Source organism: Chaetura pelagica, unplaced genomic scaffold (assembly GCF_000747805.2).
Source record: "Chaetura pelagica isolate M959 unplaced genomic scaffold, ChaPel_1.0 scaffold20, whole genome shotgun sequence".
NCBI lineage: Eukaryota > Metazoa > Chordata > Aves > Apodiformes > Apodidae > Chaetura > Chaetura pelagica.
In genome coordinates this window covers 4990735-5012307 of record NW_009951958.1, presented here as the reverse complement: position 1 = coordinate 5012307, position 21573 = coordinate 4990735, and the positions used below count along the sequence as shown (strand labels likewise).

General features: G+C 45.2%; 1 protein-coding gene across 1 annotated transcript in view; it reads right to left on the bottom strand.

Moving 5' to 3' along the window:
* The window catches only part of TP63 (tumor protein p63), a 103308-nt gene extending 84667 nt beyond the window's left edge, over nucleotides 1–18641 (bottom strand). The window contains exon 1 of the mRNA XM_009999848.1: nucleotides 18580–18641. Within this exon, the coding sequence (XP_009998150.1) occupies nucleotides 18580–18641 (62 nt within the window). The remainder of the gene's footprint in view (nucleotides 1–18579) is intronic.
* Between the last annotated feature and the right edge of the window lie 2932 nt (nucleotides 18642–21573).

Sequence of the window (21573 nt, the reverse complement as noted above, 5' to 3'; positions counted from 1 at the left end):
AAGAGTGTTTCAGAGAAAGGATCACACTACAGTTGATCTTTTTCCTGAAGCACCACTTTCTGGCTGCTGTCAGAGAGGGATCTAGCTCTCTTTACTGAATTTTGTATGGCCTCTTATGTTCTGAGGATGACTCTGGTGTGCAAAAAGCAAGGCTTTTCTCACCTCTACTGCCCACAGAACTGCATGCTCTTTGAAAGGAGTTTTCCTTAGTTAACAGAAAGCAAAGCAGTTTCAGGCCCCCAGAGCCATAGACGAGCATGTTTTAAAATAGGTGAAAGTATCTCTTCAGTTGTTCACTGTTTTTGTGATCAAGAAAAAAACCCAAAACAGTATCCTTTCTGAGTTCATGAACAGCCAGAGACAAAAATAAAATTCACGAGTACCACAGCGAATAGCTCTGTCACTCAGACGTGAGCAGAAACCCACACTACATGTGAATAAAGAATTACAAATCCTCTGAGAACAGCAGTTATCCCACAAAGTACCAAAAATTACTCCTTTCAAGCTTTCAGTCTGGTAAGGCACTTTGAAGAGTGCCATATTGAAACCCAGTAGAATAGATCTGGTCTGGAGCCTGCTATACAAGGTGGGAACCAAAACTACCACAAGCTTCAAAAGACAGCAACAGGAAGGGCACAGTTCCCAACTTACTCTGCCACTAAACCCACAGACCCCAGACACTGCTGGATACCCTGCAACTGTTCAGACCTACCAGGAATGGGCAGAGAAACCCCACAGCATGTTATACCAAACCACTGATGCACTCACTTTTAACAGTTACGTGCCCCTTACCACAATAGCCCCTGATTTGACCGCTTAAAACCACTTTTTAGTTCAGTGCAAAAGTATCAACCACCCACATCAGCTTATTACTACGTATGCAGGAACCCACTTCACCAGAAAGAGTTATTACAAAACAGACCTTCCTTCCTTCAACAAGTCTCAGTGCAATGAGGTTCTATGCCATGGCCCAGCTTTGGTTCACAGCTACACAAAGTCCTACCTATGTCTCAAGAAATCAAAGCAACCAGCTCAGCCCTGCCTGCTCTGGCCCTTGTGGTCCCATTTGGCAGCAAAGCAGAAGTTGCTTCTCACAAACCTACCCCAACCAAGCACTCTTCACAGTGCCCCACAGCCTGCAGCACATTTTTATCCCTGTACTCCACCAAGCTGCTGGCTTAGGTTTCTAAGACAAGCATAATCAGATTTTACCTGAGAGCCAAAAAAGCATGTTCCCCTATACCAGGCAAAAGATGTTCCCTGGTTAGTGGTATCACAGAAGCAAAATTTGAGAAACTATTTCATTGCTCTCTGCAACACCTTAACTACCTGTACAGCTCTATTCCCAACAGAGGCTGCAGGATTCAGTGGCCAACCCTGGCAGGCTCCTGTGAGAAGGTTGCAGCGTTACATGGGTAGTGAGCATTGCCTCTTCTCCAAGTTTGGTCCATCCTACTTTCAAGTGGGAAAGAGCTATCAAGCCACAAGAAAACCTAAGTTCAGTTCAGCACAAAGCTGCATGCAAACTAAACTGACTTCTTCCCCATGATCTTAAGCAGATACAAACCTAGCACCACTTTCCTTAACAAGCAGCCCTCAAGACAGAGGAGCAGCCTCTATGAATACCTGAGTGCCTGGATTTGCTCTTCTGCAAAAAAATACCAGCTAGAGCGTAAGCAAGATCTATGCATGAATTTCACTACTCTAGCAAATTGTCTTTTCCCACATCAGGAAATGCTTTAGGTTCAGTAAAATAATCCCCGAGTCCCTAAACTTAATCACAAGAGAGCTGGAGTTTGCATTGTTCAAATTTCTCTTACCAGCTGCTTTTTTTTTTTGTTAACAGGCATTTAAAAACCATCCATTTCACCCATAACCACTCATCCCAAAGCACATCATAGCAGATAACAATACCAAACACAGCCTGCTATACCAAACCACTGACTGACAGGATAAAGCATCGTAGTAACTCTTGTCAAGCTTACTCCCTGTCTGAAATCTACAAGCTACAGGCTTAATTCCCTGCATTAACTGCTGAAATAGTTGGCAGGCAGCTTGCCACAAACACTAACTGCACCAGGCTGGAACTAGAGGGATTTATAGCCCACATCAAACCTCAAGCTAAGGAGGAGATGGCACCCACAAGCCCCCTCCTCCAAAAACCACCAGGAAATCATTATTAACAGAAACAGAAAGTTAAATCTCTGAGAAGCAGCACCTCACCAAGAGCACAGGGTTTCCTGGCACAGTGCTAGGAGATTGCTCAGGCAACACTGAATCCTAGGACAGGTTTCAGCCAGCAATGCAGTACCACTCAGGTCTAGCTCAGCTACATCCTATTTAATTTGCTGAAGCACGGGCAGCCCAGACCCCAGGTGAAAGCACTTTGTAGATTCACCAGGCTGAAACCTGGTGCAGGCTGATGATGCCCCAGGAGTGGGACTGCATCCCAGCTGGGTCAGTTTCCCACCACTCTAACGAGCAAGGTGTCTGCAAAATACGGCAATGAGAGCTAGAGAACCCACCTGAACTACTGCTGCCTTTCCCTGGAGCCCAGGGTCCCAACACAGGTTGAAGCAAAGCCCTGACTGCCTCGCCCAGCATGACAAGAACTTAGCAAACCGGAGGGAAAACAAGGCATTTCTGCTCCCCTGTGCAAAGCACATGCTTTCCAGTTTTCACCATGTTTTCCTCCTTCTTACCTTCACATGAAGGACATTAAAGAAAAGCAACAACATCCCCAAATAACCCCAAACCACTTTCCACACCATAAAAAAATGAGAGTGAACTATTAAGCTCAACTATTGCAAGACAACAACACTTCTCACCCAAAAGAAAAGCCACCTTTCTCTGCAACTAATCTGTCTTAGAAGGGGCTAAACCCAAAACACCAAGTCTGACTTACTGCTGGGGAAGACACGAGCAGCTGAGGGAAGCAAGGCCTGGGCTTGGTCCGGAGCATGCACAGCCCCTCCTCTCTTCCTTTAACCTTAAAGGCAGATGCCACCAGTTTTCACTGGTAGAGGGTCAGAGCTGGTGCAGGGTGCAGCTCCAGCACCGCTATGGAACATGTGTGGATCCAGCAGCCTCCTTCCAAAAATAAGACAGTCACAACTGAGATAACATGGTTTTCTTTGGTTTTTCATCCAAAGTAAGCTTGGGGCCTCAACACTCTGAGGTGCCCCCCAGGTTAAAAGTAGAGTTTATGGAGAAACCAAAAATGAGTAAGGAAGTTTCTGGGTTGAGGTTCAAGACATCCAAGCACTGCCAGTTCTCCTTAGCTTCTCTCAGAAGCTGGAGCTCTGGGGTGGTTGGTGGTTCTCCTGCACAGAGTGCAAACTCTCAGGAACTGTCAGTGTGGTTTACAGATGCCAGACTTTGTGGCTTGATATTGGTGTAAAGCCACAGCAGAGAGAAAAAAATCTTTCACGGCAGGGATGAACAAAATCATTTGGAGCACTTTTTCCTGCTTGTTGCCAAAGTTAGAGGAGTTACTTTCTGCTTCTTTTCACCAAATGTCTATAAATGGTGTACAGTTTTTTTGTCACTAGGTCTATAATCAGTGTACAAGCAGATGGGAATCATAAAATCATAGAATGCCAGGCTGGGAGGGAACTCAAGGATTATCTGGTCCAACCTTTCTAGGTAATACTATAGTTTATATGAGATGGCTCAGCACCCTGTCAAGCTGAGACTTAAAACTGTCCAATGTGGGGGAATCCACCGCTTCCCTTGGAAGACAATTTCAATGTTTGACTGTCCTCATGGTGAAAAATGTACCTCTTGTGTGCAATGAGAATCTCCCCAGGAGCAATTTTTGTTCATTACCCCTTGTTTTTTTCAGGTGACTCCTTGTAAATAGGGGGAACAAAGAAGTTATTCTTTGTAAGGTACAGATGTTGCTGTTTTTTCATAAGATAAATTTGCTAATTTTATTAGCAGAGTATTTGGGAAACCTTGATGCAAAGAGAACATCTACTCATATAAAGGAAGCACTTCCACATTATACAAATGAACCCAAAGAATAATTAATAATGTATACATAATTATATCTAATATGGCTCATTTTATTCATAGCTCTCAAGTGCTCTACAAAGGGAGACAGTGCCATTACTCCCATATTACCTGTGGGAAAACTGAGGCACCAGGAGGTCACAGAATTACTCATCATTACTCAGCAAGCCAGTTGTGCAGCCAGAAATACAACCTGAGTCCCAGTCTGTAGCTGCTCAAAAAGGAACCAGTGCTAGATAGAGAATTTCAAAAAGGCCTTAATTTCTTCAGGTAGAGTATGCACTGCACTTCCTGGAGAAAAAAAAAACACAACAAAAAAACCCCAAAAACCAAAACACACAACACAACAATACCCAAACTTCATTTATCTTCAGGGACCAAAACACTGATGGTCAGGAATGAAAAATCAAGGCTGCAGAAACGCTGTGACCAGTGTTGAGCCAAAGTCAGAGTTCAGGGTGGAAATAGAATTCAAACCTAGATGCCCTGACTAAAAACTACTCTTTCTTTCTGAATGCTTACAGCAGTTAACCACTTAATGGCTCTTAATTCCTGCACAGATTAATATATTAGCCTTCAGCTGTCACAGGGTGTGGGCTGGGTACAGAACTAAGTCACAGAGCAGAGGAGTCGGCAGCCCCAGCTCCAGCAATCCCAAGCCATACGCTTGTCTCTTCTTTCTCTGGTTACACCTTGAAGTGCATCAAAACGATTTAAAATTCATTAGCATTACACTCAATTGCCTGAATCTTGGTGTTTGTTGTATTTTTAGCTCTTGAGAGGGGAGGGGGCTCCTGTTCGGACCACACGGTTAAAACTCGAGGAACTTGGCAGCCCTCGTCCTGCTGGAATTCCCCCCCTGCTCTGCATTTTAACACTGCAGTGATTTGTAGACGTTGCTACCTAATGAAGCTCACAGCTGTGCAAGAGGAGAAGGAAGCAGGGTCTGGCAGCACGGGACCAGCGTGTCCCTGGCAGGCGGTGTCATCTGGAATTCCCCGGAGCGTGGAGCTCGCTTGTCCCCCCCAGCCAGCAAAGCACACCCTGGAAGCACCCGTTAGAGACCTTCAGTAACCAAACAGGTTCATTGACATAAACAGGGGGGCAAAAGGAAAGCCCATGGGTATACAGGCAGGGTCTCATCCCTATCAAAGAGGAGATTGCTGTTGAATTTCAGGGATCTGCACTGCATCTCTATCTATGCCTCTTTCTGTATTTACTTCACCAAGAAGCAGCTTCCCTTCCCTACATGAACTGCACTATACTTTGCATTTTCCCATTTCTTTCTCTGCCTCGTGCTGTATTCCAAGGTCTTGGTTCACAATAGCCCAACAGAGACTGACTCCCACCCTGGCAGAGACAGATTCTGCTGTACTGCACTCACAAGTATTTATTCTCCTTTAGATTTCCAGCCCAGCTTTTAGATTTAGCTTTTTAAAATCTAGACTTTCTTAACTTCTTTAAATCCTTCAGATTTCCCTCCTGCTGAACTGCAGTTACAAGTATTTATTCTCCTTTAGATTTCCAGCCCAGCTTTTAGATTTAGCTTTTTAAAATCTAGACTTTCTTAACTTCTTTAAATCCTTCAGATTTCCCTCCCATATAACATTGCTCCTATGCATCAGTCCTATAAAATATCTCCAGAAGAGTGATGGATGCATGGATTTGGAAGTGCAAATGCAAGGGATAACACCACCACATGGAATTTTTTTGAGCCAGAATATAACTTTCACCCATGGTTCAAATGTCCACTCTTCTTTCCCAGATCTTGGATTTTTCAGATGGTTTCCCAGATTTGACCTGCAATCTCACTGGAAAACCTGGGGACAGCAGGGTGGGCTCTGGGATGGGGTGGAAGGGAGTGGCAGCTGAGAAAAATAGTCCAGTGGCATGGACATATACATTAGGAAACAAACTAAGGGAACTGCCTGACTGGTGTACCCTGATCTCTGAAGTAAACACCAAGAAGATATGGGGAACACAAGAAGGAACAGAGAGTGACAGTGGTGCAGGGTTCTGCGACACTGCCTGTGTCCTACAGCACCCACTGAGGACAGCCTAGGGAGGACTGCGAGCTCCTTCCTATCGCTGTGTAGGCAAATGACACTTGTATTGTGCACACCCTATTTCAGCTGTGAGATATATGATATTTAGAGGAATTTAAGCAATTCTGTCTCAGAGGAATGCTGAGTGCGTGGCTTTTCAACACCGTATTCTGCTACAGTGTACTGTTCTGTGACAGTGCCTCCTGATCTCCCTTGGATTTAATTTTTTGGAAGCCTAAGTGTGTGAGCATAATGGAAAGGGGTGGGAAGAGATGATTTGCCTTTCTGGTTGCTCTTTACTCGAGCCTTCAGTGCATGGGCAAGACTGACCTATATCAAAGAAAGCGAAACTGGCTGCACAGAATGATCCTCCTAACTCGCTATGCTGAAAAACACAAGGGGGATTTTTTTCCATTTATCATCTTCTTTCAGTTAGACTCATCTTGAGCAAAACCATGCCCACAGTGGATGCAGTGTTTGCAGCTTTGTGGCTGCCCCTCAAAGCACGTTACATCACCACAGCCCTGGCCCCCTTGCCAGCACCCTGCTCTAGCACTGGCAGCAGAGCTCCCATGGGAGAAAAAGGCTCCCTCTGCATTCCCAGTGCTACTGTTCTAAGGGATTCCCAGCTTGGGCACTGCATAGCCTGCTCCCTGCAAATTGCTGGGAAGAGCTGCTGGAAGCAGAGTGGGTTCAGAACCCTATTGGCAACCCCCACAGCCCAGGAATCCACCACATCTCCTATCGACATCTCATCACATCTGCTATCTACATATCATAATTATCAGCCCCAACAATAGTGACAGCTTCTACATAATAGAGGCATTTCTTTGTCCTCAGGGTTTCAGACAGCTAATCACTATACCAGCACTAGAGACACCATCCCCTGACTGTTGGAACAAAGTCACCCCTAACTTTTTTTTCCTCCAAGGATCCCTTCAGCAAGTTATAAACCCCCACTCAACTTTGGACACTCCCTTCTCCACCCTCCCTTTCTCACCCACCCTTGGAAACTACCTCCTCATCCAGCTGCAGATATTCCCTCTCCTCTGCTCAGGCCTGAGATTTACTCTCTTTCTCAGCAGGGGCCAAGGTGAAAGCACCTCCCCCTGCCCACCACAATTGGTGCTTTCTGTAATCCAGGGTGCAGAGCCCTCGTAATCTCCAGAAGACCACCCAGGAGCCTGAGCAACCTGTGTTGGGAGGCCCAGAGTTAGAGCTCAAGCCTGGAGCTCAGAACACCTAGCTCAGCTCCCAGCCCATGGTGATCTGTCTATGTATTCCTGAGGTACAGCAGTGCCACCAACTTTGTGAAGCACACAGAGACCTGTTGACCATCACATCTGCAGGGAAACACGATCCCTAGAGTTTCCAAACGTAAATAAGAAAATCTAAATCTCCATCCATTAAAAAAATAAACCACCCCAAACCAATTAAAAAGCAGCTGTAATGGTATTATTTTATAACCCACTTTGCCAGACAATCCCTTCCCCAAACCTACTTGCAGCGATTCAAAGCAGTGCCCATCTGCAGAGGGAGGAGTCAGAGCTGCCAGGCAGGGGTGAGAGCTTTTACAGCAGTAAGTGAGAAAGTCTTCTCAAAAGCAACACAAGTGGAAAATCCAGGCCCAGCCCTCAAAATTCTGAGGTATTTTTGAGCCATGTCCAAAAATAAGTATTGTAAGATAAACATTACAAGTAAACTGTTCATAAGCCACAAAACAGTTTTCAGTCCTTTAAAAAAACCCAACCCCCACCTTTGGTCTAATAAGACATAATTTGCTCATTTTAGATAGCCAGCTGAGGACATGCATTTGGGTCACCCTGTCAAAGTCTACACAAGAGTTTTTGCAGCCAGCCAGCCTGTCCTGATAGCTTTACAGCAAGACAAATGAAGAGATGAGAACAGATCTCTGCAGAGAGGTCTTCTGCTGGGTTGGTGCTGCCTCTAGCCCTGCTGCCACACGCCAAGCTCAACTGCACCTACAATTAAAGATAACACAGACCGTCTTTTGTGCATCCAAAGGGACTGCCTAACCCAAACCCGTGATCCACTCATCCACCATCAGAAATGGTTTGCAGCAGGAGTCTGGAGGCATGTGCACAAGCTGCCACTGGAGGAGACTTGGTAATCTCCACTGCACAACATGGGGAGATCCCTCATCTTTTCTGGAAGAGGGGAGAAGGCAGATCTTAAATGCCCAAAGCAGCCTAAACCAGCTAATAGCATCCTTTCAAATTATCCAGGTCTCTGCAGCATCAGGGAATATTAAAAGAAAGCAACAGTCCCAGAAACAAAAGTGGGTGAGGTAATTTTCAAAATATGACAGTCATGACAAAATACAGCTATTACTTCATCCCTACTGTTCTGTAGTGATTTTAGGTGTATAATATGGAAAATTGAGAAGCTCTGAAGAAGCAATGGCCAGAAATAAAATTCTTGGTGAATCAAATTCTCCGTTTTGAGCTTCGCTCATCAGTATTTTTCTTGTGAGCACAGCATTTACTCAATAACACTGTTTACAGCAGCTCATCGCTGCCCCTTTTTTTTACAGGGATTTCAGTATTTTTCCCACAGAAAATGGAGCTCTTTTGCCTCTTGTCTGCTAAAGTTTTGCAGTGTTGATTGCAACCAGCATCACTCAGGTTTCACTAGTCTACCTCCCAATACAGAGACCACAACCCAATGAGAAATTGCTTTATTTATTACAGATGGTAGAATAATTCAGTCAAGCACATCAGAGCTTCAGAAAGGCAGTCAGGGTGTCAGGAACTGGCTTTCATTAGATACTACTCTGAAAGAGGTCAGAGCTAGAAATAAATAAAAAAATAATAAATAAAAAAAAAAGAGAAATCCAAACCCAAGAGAAAGGTTCCACTTGCAGCTAGGGTATAGCAGCAAGGAGAGACCACAACTACATCCACACTGCTGACCTGGCCCAGGTTCAAGGTCTGGTTTGTGTGTTGTCCCTTATCTACACGCAAGGATGTTTTTCAGCTGTGGCCCTGGCCTGAGCCCTGGGCTGTCTGGAGAGGAAAGAGCTGCAAGCACTGTTAAGCCCAACCTCTTGTTCTACATAGCAAGGATGAGTTAGGCGTGGTCTAGTTAGGCTGAACTTCCTACAGTCCAGCCCACCACCAAATGTCCTGAGCTCATCCCTTCCTAAGGACTGTGTGCTATCAGAGCAAGTGCCAGCAGCAGGCAACACGTTGCCAATCAAACCTGAGAGAAAGCCCCAGATCAAGGGGTTGCCACCAGCACAGCCAGTCCCCCAAACCAGGGACACACATTGTGCTGAGAAACTGCCATGAAGATCTCAGAGTTCCTGCCTGGCTTGCTTGTTCTCGCAATAAAAAGGAGATTATGTGGTGCAAAGAGCAACTACTGCAGTCTAGGGAGCAAAGCCAGAGCAGTATTTCCCCCCAAAAATAACAGAGTTAAACAAGAAAAAAAAACAAACCCACACATTAGTTTGTACCTTTTAAAAGACACAGTGGGAACCCCACATCTCATATGCAGTGCTCATGCCTGCAGAGATGAAATTGGGCTCAGCACTTCTCCCAGGGAGTGCAGGGATGAAGCATCATCTGAGGAACTCTCACACATGATTTGCATGCTCCAGACCATGGTATACAGATAGGACCCTGTTGGGCAGATAATAGGCAGTTTCGAGCACAGTGTTTTCTGTTTAGTGGCAGATACACAGAGAAGTATCGTGTATGGGAACTGACCGTGAGATGTGTGTGCCTCCTTCAGCCTGCTGCTGCAAGGCTTAGTGGAAAAAAGAGGAGACTGTTGCAGCGTGTGACCTCGGGCTTTGGAAAACCAGGTAAGCACAGCTCACATCTCCAAGTGTCTGACCATCCTTCATGCCTCTGGGATGAAGGTGCTGGGTGTAGATTTGTGGATCAGGACTGAGGTGCTCAGAGAAGTGGGCTCTCAAATCTGGTCTTGGCAATGGGTTAAACTGAGCGCCTGTCCTCAGACTCCAGCACCAAACACCATTTCCGGGGCATTTCCAGCCAGGAGGAGAGAGACTAAGGGGCTTCTGCCTTTCTTCTCCCCAATAAGGAAGTTTCAATCCCCTCCAAACCTTTTCTGAGCACTTTCACCATGCAAAACCCTCTAGAGATAACCAAAATGAGAGATGCAGGATTCAGCTCCCTCCCACCTCTGCTACAACTGCATCCACTGAACAGAGTGAGATTTCTGGACCAAAACACCAGGAATACCCAGACCCCACAGAATGGCAGAGATGCACACAGCATGGGCTTTTCTGAGTGTGCTTGCAGCTCCAATTTCTCCTGCTGGAGTTGCAGCCCTGCAATATGCACCAAGCTCTATGTAAAGCCTGGCATAGGTTTCCCACAAGCAGCGTATTCCCTAAGAAGAAAATAAGTTTTCTCCCATTGAGAACCAAGACCCTGCAGCAGATCACTGTCAGTAGCGTTAGGGCCACACAGTCCCCAGGACAGTGACATGCTCTGCCAAGAACAGAGTTTCTTTCAGACACGCTGAGATTCGAACCTTTCTGACATGTAACAGAATCAGTTCCCCTCTCTGCCAGAATCATCCCAACAGCTCCTGGGGTTTGTTTGCACAAGTGCTTGATGTGCTGCAGCTACAACCCTGGGGAAGGTGCTGGGCACCCCTGCATGGCAAGCAGCAGGCCCAGAGTTACTGCTGTCCTAGTTCATCCAGGACAGTCATTCCCCAAATTTAGCCACTGTCAAGAAGCAGCTGGGGGGACATAACACATGGGTCTCAACATGGCCCCCCACCAGGAGGGAGCAAAGCAAGGGAAATTATGCAGCCCACACTGATTTTCATCTGTGGGATACTATGCATGGCAGGGCATTTAGCCACATAAATATAGTCAGAGAGGAGAGGGAGAGCTTCCCCAGACAGAGAACATGAAATACGTGATTCTTTTTTAGGACAGGAAGGTCTCAGACTGTCTACTGCAAAAGACTCGTGACATTTTGAGTTGAGCCAGGTAAGACTCTTGGCTCCCTAAGGCACCTGCTGTTACGAAAGCTGCTTCAGTTTTTAGTTACACAAATTCTTTTCTCTGTCAACTGCTCAGAGGAGGTAAAGTCCCTTTCTCAGCTCTCTATCGAAGCTTGAACTTTACAAAAAACTTAGAAAAAAACCCACCTCATCAAAATAATACAAAACGTCCCCAAAACTCTTCAGAAGCAGGAAACTGTAAACAAAAACATCCTGTGTTTCAGTAAATAATTAAAATTCAAAACAGAAACGCCAGCAGAGCAGGTGTTAGGTACAGATTCCTGTAATATGAATTTGGTTGAAGTTCCCATTTGCTACCTCCCTCAGCCAACCTGCTAAATCTGATGTGTTTTAGATGATGAACAGTAACTTCAATTTCCCAACCCTACCACCAGTGACACTCCTGTAGAAAAATGAAATCTCCTGCCAAATACTGTGCTGGTGATATTTTTCAGCATGTAACAACTCCATGGCAGGCCAGCTATTGCTATGCCCAAGGGCAGAAAATCCTTCTCTCAAAAATAAAAGCACTTGCAAAAACCTCTCTCTGTGTCACAAAATAGCTGTGACACAGGGAAGACAAAGGACAAAGAATTAAGAGCAGATTATAGTCTTGGAAGACAGGAAAAAGTGACCTGTTTATCAGAAAGACTGCTGGTGTGCAAGGGAACACTACCTGAGGTGCTCACAGGATCCTTTCTGTTGCAACTGTACCTGGTGCTAAGAAATTACAGGGTTAACTCCCTGTAATTTTATCACTAGAGAGCCACACCTAGTGTGATTTATGATTTTTTGCTTGTGATTCTCTTAAAGCAATAGCTCCTGGAGTGCTATGAATACAGCAGAGTCTCCCATTCCATCAAAAATAGGAATGATCTTTCCAGGCTGTATCTTTTAAGAGGAAAATTCACAAATATGAACAGTCAAATTTGAAGACTGTGTGAAGGAATTGTGTTGTTTAACTTCCAGGTTTTTAATCCTGTAATATTTGACCACCTGAATGCCCATGTAAACGCTCAGATCCAGCTGAACTATGATTCCACAGCTGTCACAGCCACCTCATAGACCCCATTGGCAGCCAGCACAGCAATCCCACCATTTTGCCCCAAGAGATCTGGCTTCTACTTCTGAGTTTAGAGGCAGACACTGCTGGCAGTACACAGGGGAGCAGCTGCTGCTGCTTGCAGTGTCCAGCTCAGTAGCACATTGCAAGCTTCTTTCCATGCAATTTTCAGCACGTCTTGACTTAGGTGCACATCAAGAGTGCTAAACTAGACAGGCATCCAACCTCCCAGGGCAAAGTTTTGCAAGCAGACTTACTTTTATGTTGCAAAGAGCCTTTTGAACCCCCAATCACTTACTGCAGTGTTTCCCCCTACTCACTCTTGGAGGTGGCTGTTCTCTTTATGGCTCCATGCTCCAACCAAATTCCCCTTGCTTACATACATCCCTATTTATCACATCAGACCACCTGTGGCATTCGAGCACCTAATTGGAGATGACTCAGCAACAAAATCCTATGGGGAGATGGTCTGCTACTCTGTAGTAACTGATTACAAACAGCCACTAAAATCTCCTGAGTAAGCCCTAGGACCAGATACATATGTTTTCATGAAGGCATCTAAGCAGATGGGAAGATACAGTCTATTATCAGCAGACCTAGTCAAAAAGACCTCAGAGATCTTTTATAGTGAAACGTTTTCCTTCTGTTTCTTTTTTTCAGTTTGATCATGGGCTACAAAATTTTAAACTAAACAGAAGTCAAAATTTGCATGGCAGTGTAACCACTGGCACCCACCACAACACCCATATTCCCACTAAGGTTTTCACATAAATGCAAAACTAGATTAGAACCAGACTCCAAATTCAAAACTATGTTTGCTTGATTTTGTCCTCATCCAAGATCCTTCTTCCTCCCCCATGCCTTGTGACACCTACAGACTTTTTTTTTTTAATAATGGTTCAATACTTATTTTTCCCCAAAACAAAGCTTAGCTCTGTATCAGGCCAGAAGTCCTTTTGTTTGTTGAGAGAAGCCATGGCAAGTTAGGTTGTAGGAGAGGGTATCATGCAAATCTTCAGGACATAACTTGTAACATGTACTATGAATACCCTGAACAGATGAGCTACTGATAACTTTCTTCTTTAGTATCTTCAGAATTTTGGGGAGTTGAGCAAGCTGCTATGAATCTGGTATTCTCTCCTCATAAAAAAAACCAGAACAGGACCACATGGAAGCCTTCACATACTCTCCTTGCAGTCCTTTGAGAGCTGGGAAAATACAAAAAATGGTCAATTTCATTCCAATTCATTCTTTTAAGCAGCACTAAAAGGACCTCTAAGCAGACAGATATTTTCTTACAACACTCTTGAGGGGCCTCTACCATTTTGAAGAGGAAAAAAGAAAAGCACTGTCTTTGGCAATGACTCTGAAGGGGTTGTGACATCCTCAACACAATGACATCTCTCTGCCATAGAGAAAAGAGGTCCAGTGGGGACAAAACAGAAGGGTAGTGGGGACCAACAGACTGCAGGAGCTCTGCCAGGAAAAAAGAACTGAAGAGGGCTTAATGTGCTGCTGTGATGTTTTGCAAAGGTCCTACCTTCTAATCCCACCTTCCGATGAGACTGCAGCATAAGAACAGGAGAGCAACCAAAGGAGAGACTTCAAAGACAAGACTTCAAAGATGAGATAAATACCCTCCCTGCTACCAGCAGCACACTCCTTTGCAAGGTGCTGGGGGCAGCTGAGAGGTCCTGTGCTGGCAGCATGTCCTCCCTGCAAAGCTGCTCTACAAAGCCATCCCACCCATGAGGCCACCCTGCCATAGCCATGTCTCTGCACACTTCATGCTGTCCCCTTGCATGCATCTGGCTTCAGATTGGGACTCGCCCCCATAAGATTTCTACCAGGGGTGACAGCACAGCCTTGAAGATGACCACCACTTCACCAGAGAGCTCACCAAAGCCCATTAAAAAAGCAGTCCCCCAGCTCCTGTCCATCTTTCATTCCTGCACGCAGCCAATGATGGTCCTCTAGAAGTCACCGGCTGCTCCAAGCACACCACAAGCTGCTCAGAACAGTTTCTAGCCCCTCTCTGAGTCTTTGGAAAGTACCTGCTATATCACTGGCTGTTTCTGCAAATAGCTCTATACCAAGTCATGTGGCTTTCCTTACTTGGCTTCAGGTCTCTCTGCCAACACAGTAAATTTCAGCTCTCAAGGGTGAAGGCAGATGAATTGTGCACCCTGTCATAGCAGTTCAGGTTTTCTTTGGGAAAGCATAGTACAAGGAAAGAGAAAAAGCATGCAGTTGCCCAAACACAAGGGTTCTGCAGAGCCTACACATGGGATAATACACTCCTCCAAGACTTAGCCCTATGACACTTTAAGCAAAGCTCTGTCACAGTCACCCAGCTAATACAGGAGTGAAGGAGCTGCTTACACTAGCACTGCTTCACAACCAGGAAGGGGAACAGCACAGGAGGGCTGTCTCGCACATTTTGCCCAGTTGTGCCCCCTCCCAACCCAAAGGGAGGAAACCTGCTATGTCATTGCTGCCTGTTAGTAGTGATGAGCACTGGGTGCAGTGAGTTTTTTCACGTTTGTGCTGCAGTGCCAGCATTACCATTGGCAAGGCTGCTGCCTGGTACCTGCAGTCCTTTCACCAGCCCTGTTTGATGGGTGTGGGAACCAATAAAGAAAGGTGAAACTACAAGTGCAATGCTCCCCATGAAAGATCCTTTTGAACCCAGGAGCCCTGGTTGGCTGGAACTAGACCCTGATCACCAAAATCCATCTACATACAGCACCCAATAGATGCTGCTGCCATGGCTCATACCCTACCCTTCCTTCCATGCCCCAACCAATTTCCAACAGCTTCCCTCATCCTCTTCTAAAAAAAATAGAGGTTTTTTTTTTCTACATATTTAGTTGGTGGGGAGGATTGTCAGATTTTTTTTTTCCTTTGGTAACCTCCTCAAAACCAGGGACTGAGTCTGAGAAACCAAATTTCCAGCCCAGATGCTGCAGAGACCAGAGGATTTCAGAGTTGTTCCTCAAGCCTCTATCATTTAGTGAGATTTGGGAGGCTGGGCCATACCACATTGTGTGGAGAATACAAAGCCAGAAACGAAAGAGGAAAGAGCAGCTTGTGTGAGAGGCCTTTCATTCAAAAGGGAGGAGCAAGCCACAGTGAACACCTTCAACACACCAGCAATGCTAAATCCTGGGGTCACCAATTAGCCTGGGTAAAAGAAGAAGGACGAGCAGACCAGGTAGGACCGCAGCCTGGTGCACTAGCAGGTGCATTCCAAACAGCTCCAAAAGAAGAGAGCTGCTGGGTAAAACACAGCCTAATGACCATTATTTCCAAGAACACAAGCAACTTATCTGTAAACATCACTCCCCCAACCAGGCATTAGCTGAAAAAACAGTGGCTTTAGAGAGAGAGACTAATTACATGACTCTCAACAGTTGGACTTTGATCATAATTACAGTGCCTTCTTCATCTTGCATTAGTGGCTTTCAGCTGCAGATAGGTGGGCACTTCTTGGAAGGTGAAAATCCTGCCTGTTTCAGATAAGTTCATTTTATGACTCAGAGCTAACTTGGGTTTTCTAGAGCTCCCACGGTACCATTCAAACAAGTAATTCATGGGGGTCAGTGACTTGTCCTTTCAATGCAGGTGCTTCTGTCCTTACAGCAGCACCTGCCCAGGCCCAGGAGCCAGAGCACCAAGCCTGCTTTATCATCGATTTCAAGCATTTCATGCAAATCCTTTTAAAAGGGAAGAAGAAGTTGAAAAACTGAGGTTTTTGTTCAATACTGCTGTTGCCGAATTTTGGCATCTCTTAATTCTTTCTCTTTAGAAGATAGATGAGCCAAATCAGGATATATCTTTCCAGTCTTCCTTCAGACATTCACATGCTACATTTACATACCTCACTTCTGCACATCCCTATCCCAATGCCCTTCTCCTCTTCTCTCAGCTGGGCTGCAGCTCTAGCACTGAACTTCTGTATCCACAGCAACAAGTGGGATTTGTGAAGGAGGAGAAGGTGGCTGCTGTCCCGTGTCCCAACTGAGACATTTGTACTTTTGTGTGATGCAGGGGGTGCTTTTGTTTTGATGCCCACATTAAAAAGTACATAAATAGCTTAAATGAGAGAGCTGGGCTGTTGAGACAGAGGCTGAAGTAGCCTGAACAATAACACACAGCACTGGCAGCCTGGGCACTCGGCTATTTTTTCTCATCTGTGGCACTGAATTACTGTGTTGTTTGGATATGCCATAGCAGCAGCACATAGTTGCACTGCTGTGAGATGACAGGCAGTAAGTATACAAGCATTATAATGGCATATTACTTAATGCTCATAAGTATTATCTGTGTTCACCTCCTGACAGAGGAAATGTTTTAGCTGGCTCCCACGCTGTCTGTATGCGAACATCCCCAAAGTGTAGAGATTAATAGATGAAGCAACAGCAGAAGGTAAATCTAAGCCACTAATCTTAGAGCTAACTGGGATTTATAACTGCTTCCCCCTCCACACTGATCTACAGGGAAATATGTGCAACCCACCATGCATATTAACAGGATTTCAAACTCTTTTCACTTTTGCAATATTGCTGGAGTGCCTCAGCTGAACATTATCAGTTTGCTTATTATCAGTTTAAATTATTACTAGATATAAAGTTTAAAAGGAGCACACTTGTATTAAATAAATAAAACATCTTGACCACATCAAAGCAGGAGTGTTTCAAACTGTGTAAAAGAAATACAATTATGAAACTGTTCGATTTTGTTAAATCAGTCAGACAAATGTCACCGAGCACATCGGGAAAGATATTCAGTCAATGGAGCTTAAAGCTTAAGACCATTTGTATCTTCAGGCTGAGAAAAGTATCTCTGGAACCGGCTTTAGGCTGATTTTGACCCCTGGCAGAACACAGCAACTAGTAACTGGACAAGTGCCACTCTCAGCTCATGTAAACAGACATGCATAACAGCTGAGACATGTTGTTACTCTAAGCTACATCTCGATCAGGTTTTTTTGACTGAGGGGTGTCACAAACTTTATCTGTCCCAAGCTGTCCTGAAGCTTCCCACACCTCAGTGATCACTTAAAAACTCATCAGGCTGCTAAGGCATGTGGCAAGGAGCAGCATTTCCAGTGAAAGGCCTGACTTGCTGGAAGATGCAAGTTTGAAGGTGAGACTGGGCAGCCCCACGGCTCATGTTATGGAAGGTCTCGCTGGGGAAACCAATACCCCCGGCTTCGTTCCACATTCCTCTGCCACAGCAGCACAGCCAAGGACTGTGTGCTATTTCCCAGCTCCCCTCCTCTCCTTCCCCTCCCCTGGCCCCAAACGTGGCCCCTCCTCACTGCCAGGTCTCCAACACTCCAAGACCCTCTCACAGCAGTGGCACTGAGCACCCGGCAGGTTCAAGGGAGATCAACCCCCCTACAAACATTGCAACAAATCATGATAGCTGAGGAAAAAAAAAAAAAAAAGAGATCTCAAGGCTGCCTGTAGTGCCACGGGCTGGGAGATGGTGGCCAAGCCTCTTCTTCAGCAGACAGCTATGCAACACAAGCAGCCTTCCCCAGCACCCTGCAGAGGGTGCAGAGTTAATAGTTAACCCTTCTGGGGATTGAACGCCTTGGTGAGACATCAGCCAGAGCTTTTTCAAAATGCAGCCAGAAACTAGCCTTAAAGTAGCTTGACAAGTGTCTGGGCTCAGAGGATTTCACCTCTCCGAACTTTATGACTGGAAAAATACCATCTACTTGTCATTTACACGCTTAAATATAGTATCTTCTATTGGGAGAAACAAACAAACTGACAATGTGATACTGTGATACCTCATGCTGACACTCTCTTTTATCTGATGGAAAGTTAGAAAACTCAGTGTAACAACAAAGCTAAAATAAGAGTGGTTGTCAGGCTCTGATGTTGGCTGTTAAATGGAAAGAAAAAATAGTATTGGAAAAGTGCTCTTTCTTAGAAGGCAATTTTTGGTTCCTGGTTTGTTTTGTTTTGTTTTTTTCCTCTGGATCTTTAAAATTATTTATTTATCCTCTAAATTCTAAAATCTCCAAGATTAATGGTTAAGCTCATATTCTTTCCAGGAGCTTTTCCACTTAAAGGAGCAAATAAACACACCGTAGGAAACTACAGAAATTCTTGCACTACTCAAAGCAGAGCAAACCTTCAGCTCCAAAACGCATGGAAAAAGATACTATCAGCTTCCACGTTATTTATCATCTTTTGTTTTTCTCCAATGCCAAAGAGAAGGGAGATATCTTAAACGGATGCCTATAATTAAACAGTGACCTGTTAGAAAGCCAAGAATAATAATAAGCTTCACTGAGCGTGAAGAGAGCAGCCCATTTTTTCGGCGTGCAGCCCAGCTGCCACCGGCCGGCAGCAGAAAAGTGAACAATTACACATGACACTCAGATCAAACCTGCGATAGGAGGGAGTTACGTCACGCTCAGAGACTCACCGCTGGATGCAGGGATCAGGGTAGTACTGCAAGGTGGTGAAAGGTGCCGCTTCAAAATTCATCTCCTTCCAGCCCCTCTTTGGGTACAAACCAAAATAAAATAAATAAATAGACATAAACCAGCGAGCTAACAGCAATAAGGTCAAGTGGTACACGAGGTACAACTTTAGAGATTTATTTTACACTTGCGAATGGGTGGGATCTCCCGGGGACTTGGCCAATGGGATTCATCAAGTGACCTGAGCATCACCACCAGTCCCTCCTCGCCAGCTGGGCATCTTCTGCATAGATATTCTCCCCTCCTCTCAACATCCTTAATAAACTTTGGTGTACGTCGGCCACATTTGTTGTTGGGAGCTCATCTGGGGCATCTCTGAACTTCTGATCTCGCCGGTCATTGGTCGCCTTCCAGCCTGACTTCACAGTTTAATTTTGGCAGCTTTGCAAATTTTGCACACTTCTGTGGCCACTGGTCATCCTCCTCTCCAGATGGTCAGGGTTTCCTGTGCTGGGTGCGCTGCCCTTGCTGAAATCTGTTGCACTTTAAAAGCTTTCGTCGTCAACTCTGTAGCTAATACCTGCGTTCAGCTGCCTGGGGAAGTCTGCAGTCTCTCTCGCGCCACAGTTCAAACAGCCTGTTGTGGTCGCAGTTTCAAAAGCTGAATGACAAAATATGGGGAAATTCCTCAATTAAAATTAACTCTGAACTTTTGCTCCTCTGCTTCCTGCCCCTCCTCCACCCAAGAAAATAATCAGACATAATTGTTAACATTTCCCTCTATATCTTTTGACCTTTTTTTCCAAACAGAATTGAGATTATATAGAAATATTTCACTGGTTTAGTGTGTGATAAATAGTGTATTCTTTTTTTTTTTCTTTTTTTTTTTTTTTTACATGAAAAACAACAATAGTTTCAAATATCTGGAGGAGAAAAGAAAAAAAGAAAATAGGAGTCAAATTTTTCAAGCCACTGAAGCTTAAAGAAACAAGAGTGAAGTCCACCAAAACCAACTATCAAAGATGAAAAGCAGATTTGATTTTCCTGAAGGAAAAGAAAACGAGGAAGGAACTTCATTCATCCTCCCCACCCCTTCCTTCCTTTTTTCTTTTTTTAAATTCACACATAAAATTATTCAGGAAAGCAACCTGTTCTGTTCTTCTGTTTTTCCCCCTCCATGGCTCATCCAAATAGTACAGGCTGTAAACCTATCCTGGTTTTGTGGTTTTGGAGAATGAATGAAATATGAATCAGGAGCTAAATTAAAATGGATTCCAGCAGGAAAAAATAGCGTCCATGTATCTATGCACCAGTGGGATTGCATATTCAAGCAGACATCCACTTTTGTGTATAGGAAGAGGGGAAGGAGCTGCTCTACAGCTCACCTACAGTCCATCTTTTGTGCTGATGGCAGCACAAATACCAAATTCCCAAGCAAAAGCCAGGAGTCTTCTGAGACAGCAGTGATTGCCTCTATTTTTCCTCTCTGTGTTTTCCTTGCAGGAGATTTTGGTTTGAAGAATGTCATGTGGAAACATTTTCATTGCTGCCTGTGCCAGGGTGGCAGGGGAGCTATTTCAGACTTGACATTCTCCACCCACACTCAGCCTGATAGTTTCTAACATCTGTGAATTGTGAATCCTGTAAACTTGCAGGGCTGATCCCTGGCCAAGTCCAAGAAGTTTTCATTATGATAAGCAGCACTTGCCAAGGAAGAGAGACTGGAAATGAAGGATGTATTTATTAACTGAAGTTAAGGGCTCCCTTGCTGCTGGACCCTGCTTCCCCTGCCTGGTCCGTGGAGGAGCAGTAATTCAAAATACCATTACCCCACTTTATGCTGAGCCCTGGAGTAAACACCAGTCATCATAGCCTGGATCAGTGGGAAAGAAGTGTGGAAATGTCCAAATCAGGCTCTGCTGGGGAAGTGAAAGGAAAAATCACACCAGGGGTTATGTGCACATGATGCAGCCCGTGGCTGCAGAGCTGCTGTATCTCCTGCTGCTGCTGAGGTCAGGCTGTGCTTACCCCAGTGCAGCAGTTTCTCCTTAGGCAGCAAATACCTCCAGGAAATGGAAGAGGAGGGCCAAGGCAAATTTGTGATCCCCACTGATAGCCTGGCTCTGGTCTAGGCTTTCAACATCTACACTTAACCAAGGACACACGGCAGCCAACTCCTCTTCCTGCACAATCCATTGGAGCAAGAAGTTGGGATTGGGCTCTCATGCTCCAGGGTCTCTGTTCCAGTCTGCATCTATGGACGTGGATATGGATAACCAGTCTGGCTGTGGAGCTGCATGCAGACAGCAGGTTGGGCCATGGGTGCTCTGTAGGGTCCTCCTGTGCTTGCTCCTAGAGACAGACCAGAAGTTTGTTGGATTTCTTCTACAACACCTGTGCTGGAAACAGCCATTACCTCCGCAGACCTGGCTTCTTACAAGAGCAGCCATGTGTTGTGTGATGTCCCAACAGCCTGAGAGGGTTTCTTTTCAGCTAGATTTCAGTCTAAAAGGCATAAACCTCATGCAAAAGAAGTGCTGCATGAAAACAGCTGTTCTCATGAAATCCTGCTCTACCTACTTCTCCAAGGAAGCAGGAGAGTTTTTCTCAGCAGGTGCCAGGGACAGCATATCAGGAGTGGGAGAAGGCCAGACAATTCCCACCAGGAGACTCAGACCAGCTCTTCTGGTTTTTGGCCAGTCTCCTCACCTGGCACGTGGCCAGGTAAGGCTCTGTGGCCAGATCCCACACCCCAAGGGCTCTGTGAAGTTCAACAGGCAGCTCCTGGAATTGACACTGCAGGGCTGCCTCTGCCTCCAAGGGTGAATCTGACCCCTGGTTTTACACTAACATAACTCTGCAGAGGTCCCTTGGTACCTCGAACACATTAAGGACAAATCTGCTACAGCCCAAATTACTGAGCCTATGACTCCTACTTGAACATGTCTAGCAGCACCACAGTTAAGAAGAAGCAGTTAGTCTCCAGCTTGCAATTC